The 21,983-nt window shown below is 29.3% G+C and overlaps 1 protein-coding gene across 1 annotated transcript in view; it reads right to left on the bottom strand.

Annotated features, from left to right (window-relative positions):
• The window catches only part of LOC111624033 (glutamate synthase 2 [NADH], chloroplastic-like), an 87,941-nt gene that overhangs the window by 44,735 nt on the left and 21,223 nt on the right, over window positions 1-21,983 (bottom strand). Inside the window, exons 10-20 of the mRNA XM_023366799.1 lie at window positions 16,371-16,493; window positions 16,119-16,288; window positions 15,905-16,055; window positions 13,626-13,760; window positions 11,121-11,284; window positions 10,383-10,475; window positions 10,120-10,285; window positions 9,941-10,042; window positions 9,489-9,674; window positions 9,219-9,390; window positions 8,984-9,141 (exon numbers count right to left, since the gene is read on the bottom strand). Coding sequence (XP_023222567.1) covers window positions 8,984-9,141; window positions 9,219-9,390; window positions 9,489-9,674; window positions 9,941-10,042; window positions 10,120-10,285; window positions 10,383-10,475; window positions 11,121-11,284; window positions 13,626-13,760; window positions 15,905-16,055; window positions 16,119-16,288; window positions 16,371-16,493 — 1,620 coding nt within the window. The remainder of the gene's footprint in view (window positions 1-8,983; window positions 9,142-9,218; window positions 9,391-9,488; window positions 9,675-9,940; window positions 10,043-10,119; window positions 10,286-10,382; window positions 10,476-11,120; window positions 11,285-13,625; window positions 13,761-15,904; window positions 16,056-16,118; window positions 16,289-16,370; window positions 16,494-21,983) is intronic.

The following is a 21,983-nucleotide window of genomic DNA, read 5'->3' as shown; positions in this document are numbered from 1 at the left end:
AATTTGTATCCAGAAACTATAACTTTTTCTCATTGCTATACTAAGTAATTTGGATCCAATTAAATTATATTTTTCTCTTCTAATTAAATGTGAAAAAGTCTGCCTTATAGGTTGGAATAGGAAATTCTCAGCACCAAATCAAACCAATTTAGACATTTCTGTATAATTCTTTAAGAAATCTGTTTACAATTTCTAAGCATCTTTCTAAACAATTTCTAAGTATCTGTCATCATTTGATATTTCCAAATATTTAAATTAATCTTCATTTTCACAATTATACCTTGTACCAGTTGATCCCCCTATAACACTGTTGATAATTCTGTTTTATATGAATTCCATGTTGTATGAATCACTTAGATTTTACAAATACGTGTACCAGGCTGTGAACAGCTCACATATTTGTAAAATCTAAGTGACTCGTACAACATGGAATTCATATAAAACAGAATTATCAACAGTGTCATAGAGGGTCGACTGTAGTATTAATAATTAATAATCAAATGTATATATTTTTAATAAATATGACTTTGATACCAATATTTGAAATAAAATTTGCTAATAAAAATGATAATTCTTGTTAATATAAATCTGGTGTTATATAGTAATACTGAGACATAGGCATAATTAAGCCTCAAGCCCGAGATATCTCGGGCAAGTTACATAGTGTTACATAATTGAATTTTTGGAATGTTTTTTAAGTCCCCAAATTTTTTCAAAATTTTTTGCCCGCACGAAAAAATTTTATCGCGATTTTAATCAACCTTTAATGACGCGTGATTAACGCTTAATTGTTTTTTAATGGGATTTTTTTTATCAAAATTAATTAATCGTTCTAAAGTTGTAGTGCACGGATTTTACTTCGGTAAAGTTATTTAAAGCTACTTTCTGATGTCAAAAACGACCTCCAATAGTTTTTTAATTTTTTTAATTAATAGATTTTATTATATATAAGTTTAATTAAGTCGGGGGGGGTCGGAAATTGCAATAAAAATTTTAATTTTTTAAAAATATTTAAAAATATACGGCCAACTAGTAGTCACCCTACTATAAACCCATCGCCTCCCGAGACTTCTATGAGAATGTCCCGGGAAATCGGACTCCTGCTGTTCCCAAGGTCATCCAGCTGTGTAAACAACAATTCATCAGTGTCAAATTTCACAGAAAGGCGAGACAAAGAAAAATACAATTTGAAGCTTTTTCTTCAAAATGAACACATTTCTTTCGTTTTTTTTTCAGTTTTAAGTATTTTTTATGTTTAATTACATTAATATCAAAAATTGCTCGGGGCTTAAGGAGTTAAACCATAAACACATATATATGAAATTCTGTGGCAATAAATTTAATTTTGTAACAGATGAGACTAATATTCTTACTATAAGGAAATGAAGATTTTATGAATTTCTGTTTGAAAGTAAGTTATTGATTGTTGTCATCATTCTTAAAGTTACAGAAATTAAACACTGAAAATTGAAAGATGTTACACATATTTATTAATAAATACTAAGTAATTTGACACTAGAAATAGCCATCAGGCATCATCTCTTGCTAAATTTAAAAATTATAATTAAATTTAGCATTTTCATAATTAATTTAGAATGTTCTGGAAGAAAATAATTGGTCTGAAGTAGAACTTGAACCCACAGTTTTCATATGCTACTGGGACCTTTGTCTGATCTTTGATTCCAGAGCTATTAATTAATATAACCATATTAATTTACTTATATTATTAAATTTAGCAAAAGATAACACCTAATGCCTACCTCTAGTATAAAATTACTTAGTATTTGATTATTAATAATAATAGTAATATAGCATGATATGATCCAGCAATAATTTGGGTTTAAAATATAACTGTTGAGTTTATATATATATATATATATCTTTTGAATGCACATGCTCCATCTTGTTCTTCTTTGTCAATTAACAATTACATAATTGTCTTCAATGCCAACAATAAAAATGCTAAGTCCTTATCATTAAAACCAAATGATTGCCCATGGCCTATAGCTCCCACTATGGCACTCAGCCTGCTATTGCTTCTACACTGCAATTAACAATTATATAATTGTTAATTGACAAAGAAGAACAAGCTGGAGCATTGCATTCAAAATTTCCAAAAAACAAAATATGGTTAACTGCAATTAAAAAAAAAAAGATAATAGGAACTGTATAGACAACAGCCAAATCAAAGACAACAAACAGATGAAAGTCATTAAGTGTTGCTATTGTGAAAAGTTATTACATAGACCAAAATTGCTAGCATAATTCAGCTCAGAAAATAGACAACAGAAATAAGAAACAAGACAGTAATAACAAATCAACAAGTGACCAAAAAAGCATAGACAAGAATGTGGCCAAAATAGTCTGGGTCCACGATGTTCTATTTGTCCACAATATACAAATTAAAAAATACAAACATCTGGTATGGAAACAGTGCAAATACAGAACAATCTTCATATAGAAACAAATTTATCACTATAGAAAAGTTAAAAATACTGTTTATGTAAATGATGGCAGAGTACTACATATTGAAGGAAAAAAAGGAGCATTAAAACAAAACTTCAAAAAGGAAGCAGTGGTACATATATTACTCTTTCAAATGTAATGTGCGTACCAAATTTAGAAGATAATTTCATTTCAATTGGAAGTATAGAAGGGGATTTAAGATATAATTCAAAAGCAAGAAAATGGTAGTCAGTAATATATACACAAATGAACTGATAATGATTGGAGAATATTAATTATACATATTTAGTGATATAACCAGAAATCTTTATTTGCTATTGCAGAATAAACAGGAAACAACCACATGTTGTCGTATATTGATAAGGTTGGAATGCATTGTGGTCATTCTTTTAACTTATGACACAAATTTTGCATCATAATTATTTGCATCATAAAATATTGCACCATCATTTTTAAAATTCCAGAAAATTCATGACTTTTTATAAGCAATCAGGGTACAAAATTTCTTGTTTGGCTGTTTCTTTAAAGCCACAACACATTCTGATTACTTTTTCTGCTCATTGTGCATTTTTGAACTTTGAGCCTAACACATATACACACATTAGATTCAAACTCAAAATGACAGTTTTTTAAGAAATCCTATTTCTGATCATAATATACTAATCACTGTGATAACTTAGCTGGACTAAATAATGCAACTTTAACAAAACAATTTCTAAATATCCACTGTTAATGGTGCATTAATTAGTCTAGCTAAGAAATCTTATCTCATATTCTTTATAATTAAAAATATTTTGAAGTTATTTATAGCTTTGCATGTTCACTAATAAAATTATTCTTGATAGAATAATTTTTTCACTTTATATAGACTTTATCAGTAAAATTAGATTTAAATTATTTGATATAGTTCACTCTATACNACTACTTGAGATTATGTCTTTAAAACATGTTTGAGCTTATTCAAAATGTATCACTAAGCAATAACATTTAAGTAATGCACTCGCTACTGACTACTTCTTGATTATTTTTTACTAAATTGAATCAATATATCTAAAATAATTAAGAGGAAGCAACTGATTTAGATATTTATACACTTTCCATCACTGAAAAAAACTTATATATTTTGATAATTAATATTTAAATTTAAATATTTGATTTTAAAATATTTTTATTACATTGTGATATACAGCAATAGTTAGGAAAGAATGAGAACAGAAATGTAAAATAGCCTAAATGGCATAAATGTGATTGAGTAATTACTAGCAGAAGAAAGACTGCAGGAAACAATAATTTTACTGATCAAATAATGTAGTGATTCACAAGGCATCACATTATATGTAAATGATGAACAATTTGTTTTATCAGTACAAAATAAAATATATATATATCATTAACAAACAATACAATTGAAATTTTAGCCCAAACAGTACTAATTATAAAATACCCGAGATTACATGAGCTCATTTATATTGATAATTTGGTTCATCCTTTTATCTTTGACTCTTGCCAAAATACCTTCTTGGAGATTTTCCTGCATTGTATGACTATGTATTGTATGACTATGTATGGAAAGACTTTCTCTCTGTTATGCCAAATATCCTTTCTATTTCTTTTACGCCTCTTTCTTTGTGGGAGCATTACAAGTTAAAATTTCTCCCAATACACAAAGAAGAAGAAAAAACAACAACCTTTACTTGGTGCAATTTTATATTTTTATACCATCACAAAGATTTTATGGGTAATATCCTTTACATTGGAGTTCTCCTTTACAATATTTTTTGCTCTTCAATAAAGTTTGAGAATGGTGCTTATTGATATGAAATAATTGAACTATTGTTAATAACAAAGGTAACTCATACTAAGTAAGAGAATAAAGACACAGATCCAAACATGATTAAAATAACAAAAGTAATAATATGGTCCATCAACTATAATATAGTGTTTAGCTTAATTTGTAACCTACCTAAAAAACTGTTTTTTGTTTTTCTTACTACTCTTTTATTTTAATCTTTAATCTGGCTGTCAAGAATGAGGATGAAATATTCTTAAAACTACTTATAAATTAACTTTTACAATTAGACAAAAAATAACTGCATTGACTTTTGATTATAAAATTAAAATGGGTCTATAATTAATTTTTTTCTATTTAATAACAAACCAATAAACTTGTGTAAAGTGCTATTTTGTTTCTGTTTATAATCATTTATTTTGTTTCATTACATTTATTTTGGGAATTTTTTTATATTTTGGGTGACTACTTTATACTCTTGACCATAAAAACAAAATTCCAAAGCATCTTGATGTCTGCAGTCTGTCTTCCTGAAGAATATCATTAATTATAATATCTTAATTTTTTAAAACTGCAATTTAGCATAATTGTTACCGCTAAAGCTCGGAAACTCGTTAATCTGCAGAAAATATTCTTTTGTATGATGATGACTATTATAAATAATCTTATAAAAGTTCTAAAAATTGTTATTCAAAGTATGTGGTAGGTGCCAAAAGTTTCCAGTCTAACTATATTTTAGACATGATAGGGATAAAATAATGATAGTATCAGAGAGCACCATCTGGACTAATATGTAGACTAATAAAACAGTTTTTTCTGCTAATTTGCATAAGTTGTTTGGAAACATTTATTTTAGTTAGACTTGTTACATTCATTTGCATCATGTTTACCTCTTGCAGGACAATGTGCCAGTGCACATGGCTGCCACTGCCAAAACTGCTTTGAAGGAATTTGGGTTCAAGGAGCTTGACCATCCACCCGACAGTTCAGACCCAGCTCCTAGTCCACTTATTGTCAGTAAGAGACCTATGTGCAGGACAAACTGCACCAAAACATATGTGGTCTGAGCCTGGCTTCCTCCGGGCTCAGACCACAAACTTGGGACATATGTTTTCGTTGCATTAAAAGAGTCCAAGACACCTAGTTGTAGCGGGGTGTCCGACCGCTTCCTATGATTCAGACATAGTCTCTATTGTACCCTGTAGTGCCATTTGGTGGAGCAGGGACAACCTAGAGTTGTGTGTATGAGGGAGTTGGCTCCTAGTGATTACTACTTGCTTCCAAAACTCAAAAAAGAACTTAAAAACAGTGATGAAGAGTTGCAGGAAACAGTTTATGAGTATTTTGCAGACAAAACTGTGGACTATTTTTCAAGGGTATTGAAATGCTAATTCCAAGAATTACATGTTGAATTACAAGGAGACTATATCAAAAAATGACTTCATTGTTTTATACCTATAACATCTAAAACATAGACCAAAAGTTTCCATCCTAACAATCTCATAGTTTATAATATTCATTTAGTTAAGAAATTTGTATATTTAGCTCGATTTCTCAGATGTTATTTTATGTTTTCTTCACAATGGTATTGATAGATACATTTTTCAAAAATTATTTATTATCTTTATCATTTATTCCAAAGCTGTCACCACATCTGGTTTACATTTTAAATATTTGTATTGTTTGGTTTGTGAATAAAACAAAGTTAATTGGATTAATAAATTATCTATATTGAAGATTTTATGTTTTGCAAGTAATAAATTTCACAAAATTAAGGATTTATTAATTATAAATTCAATGAAATCAGATGATATCATTAGTAAAAAAATGGAGATATTACAAAAATAAAAGAAAACCCTATGTGAAAAAATGAACCTTATGTATTAACAATGTAAATTTTTTTTTATAAAACAAGAAATTTTACTATTCAACAAATTTTACCTAAAGTAGAGAGAAAGTAATCATGGCATATTGAACAAAACTGCATTTCACAAACTTAGTAAAAATAAAATATTTGAATGAAGATATTTATACACTTTCCATCACTGAAAAAAACTTATATATTTTGATNCACCTATTTGTGGTACATTTATTTGTGGCAAAGATCTTATTTTCACTTTACTGAGTGCCTAGCAGGTAATGTGTGGATTACCTAGATACTCTGCATATTATCTAGGTAATTTGAGAAATGGAACAATTTTCACAATTTTAATGGATCACGCTAGTTAATCTGCAGATTACCTAGCTAATCTGCAGATTAACGAGTTTCGAGCTTTAGCGGTAACATAATAACCAACACTTGGCACAACATTCGTTTATTTCAGTTTTTGTTAATACGCGCTTTTACACATGTCAATACGCGCTTATACACATGTATAATATCTTAGAAAAGCCAAAGTAACTACTGTACTTAAAAAGTATAATCATCATATAAATAAGCCTTAAGAAATATATTTCATTTTTTCCCCTTACTGCCAGCAAAGAAAAATTAAAAAACAAACTTAGATGAACAAAACATGTAGATGAAGTTGATGGAAACTGTAACATTACTAAACAGGCAAGTCTGTCAAGAGCTTTTATGTAGACCAGGGATAGAGCAGACTCCTTTTGCCATTTATTTTTGAACAAATGAAACATGTAAAATTTTTTATTAATAAAAAAATTTAAAGATTAAAGTATTAAAGATTTTATTTTTTGTTAATAAAAATAACATTAATTTATAGGGGTATCTCCAAATCCAAATAAATGAGGATAAAATCAGCAGATAGTGAGATAAAGTATCTGGGAATAGTTATGGATGATAATCTCTGCTGGAACAGACAGACAGATAATATTGCCTTGTCTCTTACCAAGTTCACTAAAATAATAATAAAAATTCAGCTTTTTTTGAGTACCACTCATTTTAAGAAATTATATCATACATGTGCTGAAGCAAAAATAAGATACAGAATAACTGTTTGGGGTACTTCATCCAAGTATGCAGTTAACAAACTACAAGTGGAACAAAATTGTTTTATTTCAGCCATCCATAACCTACATTTTAGAGATTTGGTGTCAGAATATTATCAAATCAATAAAATTGACAGAATCCATAGCTTATATATATAAAACAAGTTTTAATGGCGAGCCACAGATTCATTAAAGGCAATAGCAAACAAGGTTGAGGCTGAACTTTTAAATGCGAAAATGTGTACGTTGGACATTCAGCACCGCTTTCCTGTAAGCCTAGACATTTGAAAATGGTGTTTGGTATGTCGAGCAAGATTCCACTGACTATCCAAATACCACTGTCAAACTTCTAGGCTTACAGGAAAGTGGCACTGAATGTCCGACATACATGTTTTAGCATTTAAAACTTTGGCCTCAACCTTGCTAATATGAATAATAATTACCTTGAAAATAAAATTTTAAAAATATCATATTGTTTTGATCCAAAATACCCGAAAAAATTGTGGTTACTCTATCCCTGTGGTCAAGTTCACAATGGGAAAATCATTACCAATATTCCAAATGATAACACACTGGAACAACCCAAGTAACAAATCTAGGAAAATATCGAGTTACAGAGTTTTTAAAAATAATGTTAAAAATTTTGTTTAGTTGTCGCTTTGTTAATCAACTTTTGGTTTAATATTTGTTGAATTTTTTTTTTCTTGTTTTTCTTTTGTCCATAGACACTTGAAAAAGGCCAAATGGCTGCAGTATCTTTTCTTTATAAATAAAAAAAATAGATAAATAAGGATAATTACAACTCCCTAAATCTTCTCCAGACTTGGAAAAATTTCCAGCTACCCTTCAGTCTTGACATCTCTGATACAAGGTGGGTATAATCGGACTGAAGCAGAATGGTGGGATAAGAAAGTGCAAGCAAGCAATGCAATGTGAGCTGATCCATGATTTGATAAGAATTTGTTTTTGGATAATTTTATTTTGTTAATTTGACATGTTTTGCCTATACAGTTCTTGTTAAATTTGTTAAATTAATTATTGAATAATAACTATTGTTCAAATTTTTGTTTGTTCATTAAAAATTAATTGTTTAACTTTTTCTATCATATATTTTATTTTTTACATATTAGTTTTTATTGATCCTTGGTTATTAAATCCACAGAGTGGTCAGATCTAATGAATCATGGGAGTAAAGTTTAGTTTCAGGGAACTAACACTGTGTTACAGGAAAAACTAAACTTTACAAAACCAAATAATTGCTGTTTGGTGACCAGATGGCTAAACATTTAAGATGGCAGCCTACTGCTCTGGGGATCCAGGACTGAATCTGAAGGGATGGTCTGTCTGGATACGTTAGGCTCCATCCCTCACCGTTCAGCTCCCACATTGTGGGCCTGGCCAAACCCATAATGGTCTTGCCGAAAAAGGCACTCTTAGTGCTCTCAAGGCAGAAAGTAAAAAAACAAAAAAAAAATTACTTTATTATAATTCACTAATTTACTTTAATTTTTTAATATTATTAAATTATGAAATTAGATGTGGCGTAGTAAACACTAGTATTGTGTTTTATTCCGAAGACACATGGCAAATTTTCCATCAAATTCCTTTATTAGTTGAGTCGACTCAACTAATAAAGGAATTTGATGGAAAATTTGCCATGTGTCTTCGGAATAAAACACAATACTAGTGTTTACTATGCCACAAATATAAAACAGGACACAAAACAAAAAACAAATCAAGAAATTAGATTTTATTTTTTTATTTATAACAGCAAACCTGTTTAATAGCAGATCTTCTATTATTATTAGGATCTTTATCTAACCAACGATCTGAGTTTTCACCTCCTTCACCTGTGTTTGATTTTCCTTTTAAACGATTCATTGCTATAGCCAAAGTTTCATGTGTTTCAATTGATATACTTCCAAAACTCATTGCACCTGAAAAAAAATTTTAAATATATAAAACTATTAAGAAATACAAAATAAAATATATTCTATTTTTTCTTATACTAAACCTGTCACAAATCTTTTTACAATTTCTTTTGCTTCTTCCACTTCCGAAATATCAATAGGATTATCAGAATACTTGAGACATAATTGTCCTCTGATTGTGCAAGATCTAATACCATCCAAGGTACTTTCTGAAAAACGATCATATGCATCTTGGCTGCTTAATTTTGATGCTTCCTAAAAATTTTGATTAAATGTTATCATTATTCTTTAAAAATATTAAACAAAATCGATTTGAGTTAAATTACGTAAAGAAAATTTTGTAAGTTTTATACTTGTAAATTAGCTATACTAATAGGATCATTTATGTGTTTCTCGCCACCATTTCGCCAATGATAAAAACCTGGATTTCTCAAAACTAAGTTGTCACAATCTCGATCATTAAATGCAATACGATATCTTTCTAATGCTTCCAATGCTAAAATTGGAAATGTTGAACCACCAAGTCTGGAAGGTGTATTCTATAAAATATTTAGAATAATATAAATAATGTAATTATTAACAATAAATAACAACCAATAACTTAAGATAATAAACAAAATAAAAAAAGATAGTTTTTGTTAATAAGGTAAATAGTATACAGTAAATAATTAAATTCTTAAACAGTAAAATCTGCAAAAGCCAGGAGTCAACTCCTGGAACCTTACCTGAAACTTTTCAGTAAAACAATTACATTAACTTAATGAAACTAAGAACTTATTAAATTTCATAACTCAAAAGCACTTACTTTAAAGCATTTATCAACCACTTCTTTTGCCAATCCAATAATTTCAAATATTTGTGCACTTTTGTAACTCTGCAAAGTTGATATTCCCATTTTTGCCATTACCTTTGAAAAATAAATATATTTTAAATAATTCATATTAAATCGGTAATATAAATGAACATAAAATAAATAAGATTTACTTTTAATATTCCTTTTCCTACAGCTTCAGCATATCTTTCAAATATTTCTTCTTCAGAAAATGAAAGGTAATTTTCATTTTTTAATCCAGCAGCAATTTCATATACTAAATATGGACAAATAGCATCAGCTCCATAACCCAAAAGAATGCACATGTGATGCACTTCCCTGCAAATAATAAAGATTTCATGTTATATTACAGGTATATTAAAATTATTCAATATATCTGATATTTTTTAACTACTTCATTAGTTAAAATAAATACCTTGCTTCACCTGTTTCCACTATTAATCCTACTTTCATTCTCTGTCTTTCAACAATAAGATGATGATGGACTGCTCCCAGAGCTAATAATGCACTACAAATTTTGTAAATAAAATAAGTGAATAAATTTTGAAATTATATATTTTTCAAAACAAATAAATACAGAAAAAAATTATTTATTGTAAATAATTTGTTTCACAAATAATAAAAATTATATGCAAGTACAGTAGAGCATCTATTATCCGAACCCCAATTAACCGTCACATCGGTTAACTGACCATTCTAGTCGGCAAATTTCAAATGTCCGCTAGTGATGTGGCGCTACAACATTTGGGTATGTCTTGGCTACTTTAATATTATTTTTGTTAAATTTTTGTGTGTTTTAGCTGGCAACATTGGTTCGACTATGAAAGGGAGGCCAGTATTTAAACGAGACTTAATTTTCTAATTATGAGTGGTTGTTTGTTTTGTGAGCAATAAAATAATTTTAAAATAATTTTTAATGATACAATAGTGACGATTATTATTTTTTTAAAAATTTTGTTATGCTTAACATTGATGAAAATTCAACGCAAAGTAGGTTAAGAGCAATATACTAATTACATGGGATATACTAATATACTATACTAATAATGTATTTTTTTCATTCTTTTCAGTTATCCGACCAACCTAAGTCCCCAATTGAGTCGGATAATCGATGCTCTACTGTAAATATCTTTATTATAGAATATTACATTACCTAATTGGTACTAAATTATAATTTGCTTTTCGATCTGACAAAACTATTAGTTGATAACCATCTTTAGCTGCATAAAGAGCTTCTTGACATATATGGTTTAGGGCACTTAACAGACCTTTGACTGGATCATCTTTGACAGGATAAATAATATCAATAACTTTTGTCTGAAAAATTCATCAAAAATATAATACGCACATAAAAAACAAACTTTTATTAAAGTTATATAATAAAATCAAACTCTTCTGTCTCTTACATATATCCAATAATTACATTTATTAAGTGTAAATACTGTTATTATTTATTTTTTTGGATCAGACTCAACAGAAAATTAGGCCCAGTCTAAAGCTACAGTATAGGTCCTTAGCCATTATTAAAACTCTAAAATTTTTATATTTATTGCAATATATATATATAATATCTTATAAAATTAATACATTAATTAAAAACACAGTCTGTTAACACATATTTCAATACATTGCTATTTTTACTCATTTTCTATTCTCATCAATATCCTTTTCAAACTAATAACAAAATAAGCATGACTCAATGCTGGTTGACTTTATAGAGTCACAGTCTACTGAAAAATTTATTAAATAAAGTGTAATCACAGTCATATGGGCACTACTTGAGATTATGTCTTTAAAACATGTTTGAGCTTATTCAAAATGTATCACTAAGCAATAACATTTAAGTAATGCACTCGCTACTGACTACTTCTTGATTATTTTTTACTAAATTGAATCAATATATCTAAAATAATTAAGAGGAAGCAACTGATTTGCAAAAATTATACATTTTTATTATATAAGTAAACAACAAAATATTATTTCTATGCAAGTTGCAAAAATAAAAAAACTATACACAGAGTTTTCTTTTATTATCAATAATGTATATATGTTTTAAATGTATTTCCTGAAATAAATATTCTTTTAAATATCAATAGTTCTTCACAGGTTGTAGCCAAGAAATTTTGCAATGATGCAATAATTTAACAGAGATAAATATGGGATTGTTGCTATAAAAATAACAGAATTCCAAAAAATTAATGGTGTGTTTTATTCTTACTATATTATTATCTTGTATTAAATTTTTTAATGATGGACCATTGGACAACTAAAGCCTACTGGGAAAAACCTGGTATCCTGCTGTGCCAGTCCAATCCTGTTCATTTTAGAAACGTTTTACTGTAAATTGAATATCAATTGATATTCAAATTACAAGTATTTATACTTCATAGTCTGAAATATCCATTCAAAACAATTTATATTAAATGATATCACTTGATATCATTTGAAATATTATCAACTGACATTTTTACTAAGGTTTAAACTTATAAACAAATACAGTAGACCCCCCTATAACATAGTAGATACATTCTATGTTTTATGAAATTCATGTTGCACGAGCTCTTAAATACATGAGCCAATCACAGCCCAGCAGGTATGCAGTTTACGGACTATGGATGTTTAATGTTATGGAAGAAAACCTTTCAATCAATTCTAGACTAATTTGACTCAACATTTCCAAAACACGTATAATTTTTTGGGAATAATCCATATAAACTATGCTATAAACAAAAAATTGCAGTATTACTTATTGAGTGTGCACCGTTCGATGACGCCATTGCTTAAGCTTGTTTTCATCACGGAGTGGCGCATCGAACGGTGGGCTCATGTTTCCTGATAAATTATTTTTCTGCGAAAAATTTGCTGAACTTTGGAGACATCATTAATATAAATATAATTTTTATGCCGTTAAATAATAAATGGTTTTCAGTAGGTCCACTGCTTGTTTAAACTCAATGGTTTGTGCAATATCTGCTATTGGTCTAGATTCGACCAATCCTGTCATGACACGATTAGGCGATGACATTTTACCGTATCATACAAGTCTCTTTTAGCATATTTATATGCATACGATCACAAATTTTTCACCGTTATATACGAATCTGTATTATATGAACCCATTTTATAGGGGTTCTACTGTACCTAAAAACTGTTTCTTGATTATTATATATGAATCTGTTATACATGAAATGTTTTCAATTATCAAAACATTATTAACTTATTTTTTAATATTAAAAGAATTGTTATATGAAATTTGGGATAATTATTCCAATTTTAAGTTGTCATTAATTTATCATAACTATTTTAAAACATTTATGTAATTTTATTCTATATTTTGTTAAATTTCTCAGACCTTAAGTTTCAAGAATAAATTCTAAAATTTCCACAAAAAAATTTTAAATCTTAAATAATTTTATAAATTTGTTCAGAAAATACAATAATTTTTTAAAAATTATTTAAATTTAATATAAACAGATGAATGTAAACTGATATAATTGTATATCAGTTTATTTTTTTTAACTTCTTTTTAATCACAAGGTCAAAAGAGTTTACCAATATAATAAAACTTTTCTAAATCTACTAATAAAAATTTTGAAAATTTAATTTAAAAAAAAAAAAATACAATGTATGTTTAAAGTTCTATAGTATATTTACTTACTTTCCAGTTGTTATATTTTGTCCTTTTAATAATTTCTATATCTTTTAATGAGAGAATGGGTTGTTCCAGCCAAAGTTGATTACACTGCTTTGGTCCAGGTTCTAAAATATTGGAAGCAGGACCAACTGGACAAGCCTTAAAAACATTGTATTAATATAAATATATCTAAAAACATGTTATAGTAAACTATAACATAATAATAATTACAGCATATTTTTTTGAAAATTTAAAAAATAAAAAAGATCATATGATTATTATTCCTGACATGCATGCTGTAGTTTGCCATCCTTGCTCTAACTATAACAGATTACTACAAAAAATTTCAGGAACTTAATAAATTTTGATCTGTAATTCTTTGTATATAATATTTAGTAAATTATCAGTCTAAAAATTTCTCTCTTTTTAGTAATATTTAAATGAAAATTTTAAAATTTTAACAGATGACATTAAAGTGCCTTTTAAATCATATTATGATGTTTCTTTTCTTAAAGTATTTCAGTATCATATAACAAAGTTATTTCTTTGTGCAAAACTTATTGATATCAAATGTTCAATCATCTAATATCTAATCATCATCAAATGTTTAATTATAATCTAATACTAAAATATCTTGAAATAGTAATATTAGAATGTAATCTTTGTTAATACATAGTAATTAGGTTACTGAATAATGGTAATGGAAATTAATTTTCAACTCTATTATCAGATCTAACTTCATAACATATGAAACTACAGAAATTAAACAAAATTAACAAAAACAATGAAATTTTAAGAAAATATTAAATTAATGTTTAACCATTGTTTTAATAAGCTTTTTAATATATTATGCTAAATTTAATATAAATTGTTTAATAATAGTTATGGCATATAAATTTTATCACCTATAAATTTACTCTAACTTGTAAAATGTAGGCAATGAATGAAAGGAAAACATGAACAAAATGAAGTAAACATGTCAACAAAATGGAAAAAACTTCAGCAGAAAAATGAAGTCTGGATAGAAAAAAAAGAGAGAGAGTGAGTCAAACAACCAACATAGATTAAATTATTAAAGTCAAGTTGAACTAAAAACTAAAACAATGAAAATGACAAGAAAATGTTGATTAAAAAGTTAAATATAAGTATATAAAAATGAAAATATGGAGGCAGATTTTTTCCTTTAGTTGCCAGATCACAAAATCCTCCAGGCATGAATATTTTTGAAGGAGAATGCTAATAGTTTGTAGTGCTATGCAACTATGTACTGTAACTCTTCTTGTGTATAGATATATATATATATATATGTTGTTCTGTTATTCTGTATTGGGTTGTACAATGTGCCACAAAAACCTTCATCCCTTACTCAGCTGTCACCTTTTCCTGGTTGCTGTGTTTGGAGTCTTATAATTGGTCTGAGGTAGTGTTATGTGTTAGTGATCAACTTCTGGGGAGCAGGAATTATAAAAAGGACACATCTGCATCAAGAGACTTTTTTTTCTTCTTGGACTCTTCAGGAAAGTAAGAAGGGAGAACTCAGCAGCCAAGCCTGAGAGACTAATTCAGACAGATGAGCTACATGTAAAGAAAAGAAACAAGGAAAAGGGAAGTATCAGAATCAAGAGATAGTCGCCATCAACAAAGGGACATCTTGCTCTGAAACTGAATGATCCATTTCCATTGTGCTGGTACCATGGTCTGTCAGTGAGGGATACACATATTTGTGAATTAGGCTATAGGAATTTGTGAATTATAGATTCCAATTAGGACAATCAGTTATGTGGATATAAGTTTCATATATGTTATTGTTGTCTTTGTGGGAATGAATATGTCATATAGGGATTGTGCAGGGCTACTGTGTATAAGCATTGTATCAAAAAAAGGGGATGTACATCGGTGGTACTCCATTAGTTCATAAGACTAAAATCATTCTTATTCAGGCAATCAGATTTATGTAACCAATATAGTCTCGTGACTGTACATCATGTACCATGTGCTGTTGGACCTTGTCATGTAATAAACAATTTTTGTTCTCTTGGTTAAGTGTACATGTTACTGGTCAATGTTTACGTCCTTTCATGTTATTTTCTTCATATGCCCTGTGGATCTCGCTCTACGGGAGTCACTACAAGTTACAGTATATGGTATTGTAATTTAATATAATGTAATTAAATCAGTTTAAAATATTGAAATTTTCAGAAAGATCTCTTAAATTCAAACTAAAATTTAAAAATTTTTAAAGATATACTAGATTATACTGTATACAAATAATACACAAAAGATCGGATAAATGAAATACTTACCAAAGACATAACAATATGTTCTCTAAGAGGATCAATTGGTGGATTTGTGACTTGTGCAAAGAGTTGCTTAAAATAATCATAAATAACAGGTTGGTACATTGAAAGACAAGCAAGAGGAGTATCATTTCCCATTGATCCTAAAGCTTCTTTCCTACCAAAATATTTTCTCTAAATAAGGGTTACAATATCTTTTATAATAATCAAATATACTAACCTGTTTTTTATCATTGGCATTAAAAGTATGTTGATTGTCTCAATAGTATATCCAAAAAGAACAAGTCTTCTGTCTTGTAAGATGGAACAATGATTTGGCATTACAAAGTTTGATATTTCACTTTCAGGATCAGTAGAAACATGAGATTCTCGCAAATCAGACAAAGTAAACTATTTATTATTTAATTTTTGTAAACTATAAATTTATATATGACATTAAATTTTTAACAGTAAAAATATATAAATGTCTTACTTGCTTTTGTAACCATTCATCCAAAGGATATCTTTTAGCAATTTCACACTTTACTTCTTCATCACGAGCAAATATTTTCTCTTTTGTATCTATCAATAACATTCTACCTGGTCTAAGTCTACCCTGTTAATTAAAAAAGTTTGATTTTTAAATTTGAAAACAGTTATTATATATAAAATTANTTTGATTTTCATAAAATTTAAATTTAAATTTGAAGTTTAACTAATATATAAATATAAAAATAACAACAACAACTTTTAATTTCAATTAAAAAAAATATGTAAAACAATTTTCTGACAATTTGCAATCTTATCCTTATATAACATTCATCTTACTCTTATATGAATTATAAGAATAAATGATGAAATATATTAATAATGTATTATAAGAAACGATAAAATAAAAAATTAATGAAAGTATTTTTTGCATTATAACTTATGTTTGTATATTCATGAAGTTTGTTATTTATTTATGAATGTACTAGAAATGTATTATGAGGGCAGTTTTTTCAACCTCCGATAGACCATAAAATGAAGACAAGCATACTGTAGTAAGTCCCTGTAGGACGAGGCCTGCAGGGCTAAACAAAAAATAACAGACAAATCGGCTTGACAGATATAATAGCTTTTAATTAATTAATTCCCGTTTGGCACAATTGCAATATATATATAGAACACAAAATTGATAATTTTTACAGTATTCACTAATAAAATACTACACATGTTACACGCTTCCCTCCTCTCCTTTAAGCGGGCTCACGACGCATTATAACGGGAAAACAATAAAAGGCGTGTAACAAAAAAAAAAAAAAATTACAAATTAATCTGTTTGGATGAATCCTCCAATGATTTTCTTTCTCTCCAACATGTTGTAACTCGATGTGAAAATGTCCTTAGTCGGATGTAAACAGATTGCTGTATCTCCTGCTCAATTTTTCATTTTCAACCCTCTCAAGCTCAGCGTCTGATCTCCTATATCCATACGTGACCAGAACACCACAAAACCCAGAACAAGGAAAATAAAGAAAAAGGTGCTACTACATGTGGGTCACAATCTTTTATATTGCACCAAGCGGATATCCTCTTCACATGACTACTACTAACCAGTCCGACGGCCAACATAAGATGAACCTGGGAAGGGTGATGCCACGAACAAAAATGGAAGGGGGTCAGGGTAAAAACCAAAACAAAAAAATAGTCATGAAGCATTACAATATATAACAAAATGAATTTATCATCATAAGTTAGGTACAAGCAGGGTTACTTTTTGAAATAATCACCATGAAGATTGAAACATTTGTCATATCTGTGGATGAGCTTTTCCATCCCCTCTTCATAGAATGTTGCTGCCAGTGAATGGAAATGGCTTTAACAACGTTATTTTGAATATCATCATTAGTCTCAAACCTCTGCCCTCCTAGCTACATTTTCAGTTCAGGAAAGAGGTGGAAGTCTTCACACATTAAAAAGTTCCAAGCTGGGTGGAAGTCTTTACCACTTTTAAACAGCCAGCGTATAGCCCTGATTTGGAACCAAACAACTTTCACCTCTTTCCTGAACAGAAAAAGTGAGTAGGAGGACAGAGGTTTGAGACTAATGACGATCTTCAAAACAATGTTAACCTTTCAACAGTGGACTAGTCAGGTGTGGTTCTACCACCAGTAGTGGAGAATAAATGTGGAAAATTTTTAAAGTATTTTTACACGCATTTTTACTCATTACTGCTTTGGAAAAAGATTTGTAAACAGTTATGTCTAGTAAAGAAAAGTCTTTTTTTTATTGTTACATAATTCATTTTTTATGTGAATTTTTTTTGCGATAGTTTTAGGCTAGTTTTTGGTGATACCCCCAAAAGAATTGGACGACTATAGTCATCCAATTCTTTTAGGGGATATCGTTACCACTGCCACACAATCGCCCTTGACGACTATAGTTGTCAGTCACTGCTGAGTGGTTAGGACCCATTTCAAGTCATTGGTGGCAACATTCTATGAAGAGGGGATGGAAAAGCTCATCTTCACAGTGATTATGTCAAAAAGTAACTATGTTTGTACCTAACTTTTGGTAATAAATTCATTTTGTTATTTACTGTTGTCTTTTACCATCAGAGGTTGAAAAAAAAAACAACCTACATAGATATAGTAATAAATTATTATAAAATTATTTTATTACAGTTAATATACTACATAAGTTAAAAAAATAAATTTTTGATTATACAAGGGGTGTTCAAAAAGTATTGGACCTTTCGTCGGCAAAAATACATTTATTGACTTTGAGGTACAAAACCCTAATCCCCTTCAAAGTAGTCTCCTTGGTAATGTATACACTTCTCCCAGCGTTCCTGCCATTGCTGGAAACACTGCTGGAACGCAACTTTTGAAATGGCCATCAGCCAATCCATCACATTCCGCACGATGTCGTCTCTTGACTCAAATCTGGTTCCTTTTAGCGGTATTTTTAGCTTGGGAAATAGCCAAAAGTCACATGGATCCATGTTGGGAGAGTATGGAGCGTGACGAACCACAGGAATGTTGTGTTTGGTGATGAAAGTCCAAATCAGATGCGCAAATTGGGCAGGTGTGTTATCAGGATGGAGCTACCAAGTTTTGGTTGACAACAGATCCGGTCATTTGCATTGCACAGCATCACAAAGACAACGAAGGATCTCCTAGCAGTACTCCTTTGTGATGGTTTGGCCTTGTGGTGTGTACTCATGATACACAACCCCATGGGAGTTGAAAAAACTGTCAACATTACCTTGACATTTGTGCAGATCTGCTGCGCTTTTTTTGGCCTCGAGGATCGTTCCCAAAAGCCTGCTGAATCTTGCAAATGGTTTCCAATTGGGTATCGCCAAGCTTTTGGAAAAATTTGATGCAATATTGCTGCTCAAGTTGTTCAGTCATTTTCCAACTTAGTGGAATCCGATGAGCGCTAACTACACATCCTCACTCATAGGCCGACTGCCAGCGACTGACGCTTCCTGCAGGCGGGAAAAAATTCAGGACTGTGCATGATTGTTCCCTCCACAACTCCACCGAAAGAGACTTCCTGTGCATCATTGGTTTACGCAGGAAAAATAAAGGTCCGATACTTTTCGAACACACCTCGTAATACTCATATTTGTGATATAACTATATGGATCATACTGGTATAAAACAATATAGCTAATAAAGCAAGCCTTTTGTCTGAATTTCATAATTTTCAATACAGAATAATTAAATATCATCATCAAGATAAAGTTTAGAAGTAAATGCATTTTAGTCTTATAATTATATTTGAAAATAAGTAAGGAAAAAAAATTAAATGTATAAGTAATGTCTAAAAACCTGTTTAATCTCGAAATATTTTCGGTTAGCCCTTTACTAGCCATCAGGCTTTGAATGAATATTTAAATAAAATTCAAAAGAAACAACATTTGACAGATAGAATACATATACTTAAATGTCTAGAAAAGAATTTATTGCTTTCAAATATTAAAATTAAAATACAAAATTAAAAAAAAATTAATTAAAAATAATTTCGAGAGAAACTGTTAAAAGTTTTTTTTTTATTAGTTTTGTAGTTTTGATTTCAATTTTAATATTCATCAAACATTGTTTCTATTTAACTAGTTTGTTCATTGTTTTATTGATTTCTATTCAAAAATATTCATTCAAAGTCTGATGATGGCTGATGATGGCTAGTAATGGACTAGCCAAAAATAAATATTCTCATCTATACACACTGTAAAATATACGACTTACTTCTGACTCTAAACCAAAACAGTGCTTATTTCAAAATACCTTCATTAACGTTTTCGAACTTAGTTCTTCTTCAGGTGAATAAACGACGGGCAGAATCGATGTTATTCTAACGTATCTGTTTCATACGAATTCTGAAATGCAGTGTTCTAAGGAAACTCGTGCAATCATTGTCTTAAACTTGCGCATGCTCTGTAGATAGAAGGATCGCTTTTGGCTTCTCATGTATCATAAATAAAAGTTTGCAATGCTACCGATAAGGATAGTTCATCCTTATTGTTTATACATTTATCTTCTCTAGCTGTTTTATATATATATCGCTTCCATCCAGCCCTTCGTTTATTCACCTGAAGAAGAACTAAGTTCGAAAACGTTAGTGAAGGTATTTTGAAATAAGCACTGTTTTGGTTTAGAGTCAGAAGTAAGTCCTAGCCAAAAATATCTACAGATTAAACATTTTCCACTGAGGAAAAGTGTGTTAGGTTTTTTTAGTTTGATTATGGTTCCTGACAGTGGTGCTTCGTACTTTGAATTTAATTCATTCCAGGAGGTCATGTAAACTCTGAATCGTTCAAAGTCTGAAATAATTTTTCCCATTAGAAATAGTGGAAAATGAATTAATCCATTCTCAGACTCTCCTAAACAATATCCATTTTGATAACATTAAAACATCAAATACAAATAATTGAAGGTAAAAATAACACAGTTAAATGCCCCAATAATAAATTAAAACACATAAATACTGTATAATACAATGAAAATTTCATTTATTGGTCACACAATATGGACTGCAGCATCTTAACATAGATGTGTGATTTAATTATAACAGTTGTGAAATTTAACATTTTATACACCTACATAATGTGAGATTTTATTTTTTGTTTAGAAGCTTACTTTAAACCCATTACTTCACTGTTTGAATAAAATCAAGTTGTAATGTCTTTGGATAAAAAGCATATTGAGAGTATTATACTTTGAGTTTTGAAAAGAAAACAATGCCATACAAACACTAAGAAACAAATAAAAAACTTGTAATGTGTATAAGAAAGATGCTTCTAAACTTTGAACATGTCAAATGTAACAATGTAAATTCGTCTCTGTAATCCAAAACACACGCTTTGGTAGACTTTTCTCACAGCAATTTCTGGTTAGCAAATTTAACTTTTATTACTCATTGAACTACAAATATATTTCGGGTTGGTATAATATACTCCAACCCCTCTTCAGTGCTAGTTCAAATAAACAAAAATGTCAAAACATGACTATGTTATATTACATTAAATGAAACAAACCAAAAAAACATCAAAAACACTTACATTTTTTCATTAAGTACATAACAAAATTTGTTTCTTATTTTGCTATTTTCACAAACTATAGGGTAGGAGGGTAGACCGTTTTACAAACATCAGTTTTTGTTTTAACTTAAATACTATGCATGCCATGTTCATATGTAAAGACAAATAAAGACTGCCATAGTTTAACTTGAAGGAGAGATTAATACTAAGGACGGATGGATTACGTCTGTTCTCCAGATGTCTATTCTGCAAGGTGGGGACATTAACACCTCTATCCCCTGACCAAGTGATCTCTTCCACTGGTTCTCCGAATTTTTCACCATTGCAGATGTGGGGTTAAGGGGAGTGGTACACACAAACATTTTAAAAATTTAAAAATCAAACATTTGTATTTTATATAAAAATTAGAATTTTTCTTTCCATTTTTACAATTTTCAATTACACATGGGTATATAACAGACACAGTAAAAACCAATGACACAGTAACAAAAAATCCATACGTATGTAAAAGCTATTAATACACAAACAACAATATCATTAAACCAGTATTATGGAAATTTACTATTACCAAAAAAA

The sequence above is a fragment of the Centruroides sculpturatus genome, unplaced genomic scaffold (genome assembly GCF_000671375.1).
Source record: "Centruroides sculpturatus isolate CEXI.00-Female unplaced genomic scaffold, Cexi_2.0 scaffold192, whole genome shotgun sequence".
NCBI lineage: Eukaryota > Metazoa > Arthropoda > Arachnida > Scorpiones > Buthidae > Centruroides > Centruroides sculpturatus.
Note: the sequence above shows the minus strand (reverse complement) of the source record. Positions and strands in the feature narration are given on the sequence as shown.